Source organism: Artibeus jamaicensis, unplaced genomic scaffold (assembly GCF_021234435.1).
Source record: "Artibeus jamaicensis isolate MK-2021 breed Jamaican fruit bat unplaced genomic scaffold, CSHL_Jam_final contig_233, whole genome shotgun sequence".
NCBI lineage: Eukaryota > Metazoa > Chordata > Mammalia > Chiroptera > Phyllostomidae > Artibeus > Artibeus jamaicensis.
In genome coordinates, this window is record NW_026521486.1 from 53149392 (window position 1) to 53154067 (window position 4676).

The 4676-nt window shown below is 34.6% G+C and overlaps 1 protein-coding gene across 1 annotated transcript; it reads left to right on the forward strand.

Annotated features, from left to right (window-relative positions):
* The first annotated feature begins 422 nt into the window (after positions 1–422).
* Positions 423–1358, forward strand: LOC119036399 (olfactory receptor 12-like). The gene has a single exon (XM_037128161.2). The coding sequence runs from the start codon at positions 423–425 to the stop codon at positions 1356–1358; it is 936 nt and encodes a 311-aa protein (XP_036984056.2).
* Positions 1359–4676: the final 3318 nt, after the last annotated feature.

A 4676-nucleotide genomic window follows, 5' to 3' on the forward strand; every position in this document is an offset into this window, starting at 1 on the left:
GGTATATAGCATAGTGGTTAGACAATCATACACTTTATAAAGTGTTTCCCTCAATAATTCAGGTACTCACCTGGCTTTGTACATAGTTATTAAAATGCTATTGGCTGCTCCCCATGCTACATCCCTATGACTGTTTTGTAACTACCAGTTTGCACTTCTTAATCCTTTTGACTTTTTCACCCAATCCCCCAACCCCTCTCCCCTCTGGCAACCATCATTTTGTTCTTTGTATCTGTGAAACTGTTTCTATTTGTAGTAAACCATTCTCTTTGTTCACTGGTGTTTTGTAAAGTATTGGAAACAATATGACACACAACAAATACTTTTCCATGCTGGTTCCCAGTTATTTTTACTAAAACAAGTATTCTGGTCACTCATTTCTTTCATTTTATCATCTCTTTAGTTCTACCTATATCACAGCTATGAAGAATGAGCTTAATGGGAATTACTCAGAGGTGACTGAGTTTGTTCTACTAGGGTTCAGAACCCCCCCAAAGCTACAGATCCTCTTATTTTTTGTATTTCTGCTGATCTACATGGTCACTGTGGTGGGAAATGTCAGCATAATAATTGTCATTAAGATGGACTCCAGACTTCAAACGCCAATGTATTTCTTCCTTAAAAACTTGTCTGCTTTAGATCTCTGCTACTCCACAGTTATTGCTCCCAAAGCTTTAGTGAACTTCTTGTCTGATGAAAAGAAAATTTCTTACAATGGCTGTGCAGCCCAATTTTTCTTCTTTGCCCTGTTTGTCACAACTGAAGGCTTTCTTCTGGCTGTCATGGCATTTGATCGATTCTCAGCCATTTGTTCTCCTCTCCTCTACCCTGTGCACATGTCCCAAAGAGTCTGTGTTCAATTGGTAACTGGATCTTACATCTGTGGAAGCATCAACTCCATAGTCCAAACGAGTTTCACCTTCAGTCTGCATTTCTGTGGAGAAAACATATTGGACCACTTTTTCTGTGATGTCCCAGCCCTGATGAAGATCTCTTGTGTTGACACCTCTGTAAATGAGATTGTATTGTTTATTCTCTCTGGTTTTATCATCATTACCACCACAACTGTCATTCTGGTATCTTATGCTTATATCCTCTCCACTGTCCTGAAGATCCCCTCGACCCAAGGCAGAAGTAAGACTTTCTCTACTTGTGGCTCCCATATAGCAGCAGTGAGTTTATTCTATGGGACGGTGTTCTTTATGTATGCCCAGCCCGGAGCCATCTCCTCACCTGAGCAAAACAAGATTGTGGCTGTGCTCTATACACTTATAATACCAATGCTAAACCCTCTAATATACAGTTTGAGAAACCAAGATGTGAAAGATGCTGTGAAAAGAATATTGTGTGGGAAATGATTCCTTCACTGATATTTGTAAAAATATAGCAGGCAAATTTCATATTCTAAAAATCTGAATATTTTTTTAATGTAAAATTATTATATCAAAGACATTTTAAATACAAAATAATTTTTAACAATATATAACTATATCATTACCTTATTTGCTTAGAATATATAAATCATATATGTTCATTACTTATGATGTGATAATAATATTTTAATTTCAATTTGACTTTGACTAAGAAGTAAATATTAAAAGCTGATGTTATGTAATAATTTAATAATATTGGTCTATGTGAACTATTCTCCAAGTTTTTTATTCTATAAGGCAACTAAACTGATATTTATTTGGGAAAGATAACTGCCACTGCATAGCTGGCAACACAGAATGGAAGTGGTCACATAGAACACTTTTGAATACAAAGCGTATTGTTTTTTAAAGATCCAGGTTTATATTCAGAGGGTTATCATCCTTAGAGTTACAAGTCTTTTGAAAGAGAACCTATCATATATTGTCAGGGAAGAAATTCTTCGCATGAAAATGTGTGTCAAAAACATTCTACTAATTTTAATTTTCCCACTTTCTTTTTTAATATAAAAATGACACAGTTTATAATGAATAAAAGATGATATATACAGGACAGGTACTCTATGCCATAGCTAATTTTTATCACCATTTTCAAATGAGGTAATTAAGGCACCATGAGAGTACTAAATCATGTAAAAAGTAGTCATGTATTTTTTTACTCCTCAAATCAGACCTATCATGAAAGTGACATTATATACATATTGAATGTTTAGTTTAAATTAATATATTTTAGAAGTATAGAAATTGTATCTTAGAAGCATTATGTGATGTGCTTAATTTTACATTGCCAGTAACAACCATAGCCAGAGCTGGAACACAGAATTTGCTGACTCCAAAGCCATGGAGGTAAAAATTATGTGGCAGTGACTCAGAAACAGCTTTATTTTGCCATAGGTTTTAATATTGTGAATATTAAATTTACAAGTAAATAAGTATGAGTTAATACTTATTAAATCACATGTATCGATCGATCAAATGCCATGACAGCCAGAATTATTAATTGTATTCAAATATCTCTAATAGCATTAAGTTTTGCTTTCTGATATGTCAGAAACAATGTGTTCCAATATTGTTTATGTTTGGTAATTTTTTGTTATATTTTTTACTTATTATATTATACCATATATGGCATTTAGTCACACATTTTATTAATATAGCTGCATTTCTTTGTTATACCTACAAGTGCATTATCCAGAATCCTAATTTAGTTAACATCAATATGGCATGTGGCTTGTTTAAAAACATTTTATCTCACTAGAACTTTGATTTTTAACTTTTTTAAAAACATCTTACAGCTGTGAGATTTTATTACTTAAGCTCCTCCTCTCACCTGTACATAATACATAACAGAGACACCTTATTCTGGTGTAATGCCTCCTGTATACTGGCTTCATAGAATTAATTAGGGTGTATTCCCTCATCATAAATCCCTTGGAAAAGTTTATATACAATTGTTAATTTTTCACTAAAATGTTTTGTAGAACTCACTAGTAAATCAGACTGGAGTTTTTATTTGTGGGATAATTTTTACCTACAAAATTGTTAATTTTTACCTACAAAATTGTTCTCAGTAAAATGAACTGGGCAATCATTGGGTTTACCATCGTGAAAAGTTGACGTAAGTGGATCCGGTTGAAAATGGAGCCAGAGTAACCATTCTAGAAAACTTCCTCGGATATCTTGCTCCTTGAAACTCTGCAACGTTTACACCAGGCAGAATAACCTTTGGACTGAGCCAAACCAGCAGAGTCTTGCAAATAACTCTTTGCAAATCTACAGGAGTCCATACATCCTGACAATAAGGACAGATGATTATAAACTCTCTTGCTGCTGACAGAAAATGGGCCATGTATGGTTAAAGTGTAACTCAGTTTGTTGGCACAAATAGAAGTTTCTTTCCTTTATTCATGTAATTATTTTCTTCCTTTCCTCATAAAACCATCCTGTAATTGGGACAGTACTTGGAACTTTTTTGTATTCATTCATTTATTAGTTTAAAAACATTATTAATTTTAATTGTTTTACTGTTGTTCAAGTACAGTTGTCTGCATTTATCCCTGTCCACTCCCCCTGCCCACTCCCGCCATCCCCACCTCCATCCCCTGATTCCATGTCTCCTTGGTTTTCATCCATGAGTCCTTTATAGTTGTTCCTGAACTGAATCTGTGTTCTCTGAATTGAAACTCTTTTAAAAAAAATTTGTAATCCCAAATGAACACTCTTTGCCTCTCATTTTGGCTTTTTATTTTTAGGTTAACACCACATTTCTTTCCCCTGTTTTAGGTTCTTCATTGCCTACTCCCAGGAAGCCAGTGGGGAGAGAGAGAGGGTGAGAGCATGTTCTCTTTTGTCATTAATTTAGACAGGAGAGTATTGGTTCCTATTACTTCTTGTCAGCCAGAATCAGAGATGCTATCTTTTACTTTTCAAGCCAGATGAAACATATTTTTCAATCTGCCGCAGTAGCAAGATGGCAGATATTTTAGTTAGTATCTTTTTAATTATAAATTTAATCAGAGACTTCCACAAACATGGTCCTAATTATGCCTGTATGCTCATTACCTCTTATGGAACATGAATAGTTACTGAGGACAATTAAACCTGAATTTCCTGTGAATAAAATTACTCTACTGTTGATGAAGTTGGCTCCAAAGGTGCTATAATGTTCAAGGAAGAAAGTTATATGTTTCTGTTCTTTCTTTTGCAGAATAGTCTCACTCCTTGAAAGTCAGATTCTTTTAGAGATGAAACTATGATTCTTAGGATCAGTTCTACTCAGCATTTTCTAGTCCTTCCTCAAGATTTATCTTTGATTCTATGCCATAATGATTTGGGTGTCTCTCATTCATAGACCAAGGACCATTCCTGTTTTCTTTCCAGGAATCACCACAGCAAAAGTCAATTATGTATATTTCCTTACTTTTGAAAATCTGAAGTGTGATCATCTCGACATCTGAGTATAGGAGTCTTAGGTCTTTTTACTGAGTGAGCGTTGTTAATCCTGTTTCTGGACTGTAAAGTGACACTAATTATCTCTAGGAGACTCTACTCCGCTGCTCTTACACTTTTGAGGGACAGCTGCCTTCATGTCTCAGTAACAACTTACTCTCTCCAAACCAAGCAAGATTCTTTTACATTTCATTTTGCTGCAGAGGATTACAGCTTTCCTTTTTTTGTGGGTAGAACTAATTTTATTGCTACTGTTGCTATTTAAGTTTTAGTTTAGTTTTCCAAGTTCATGTGAGA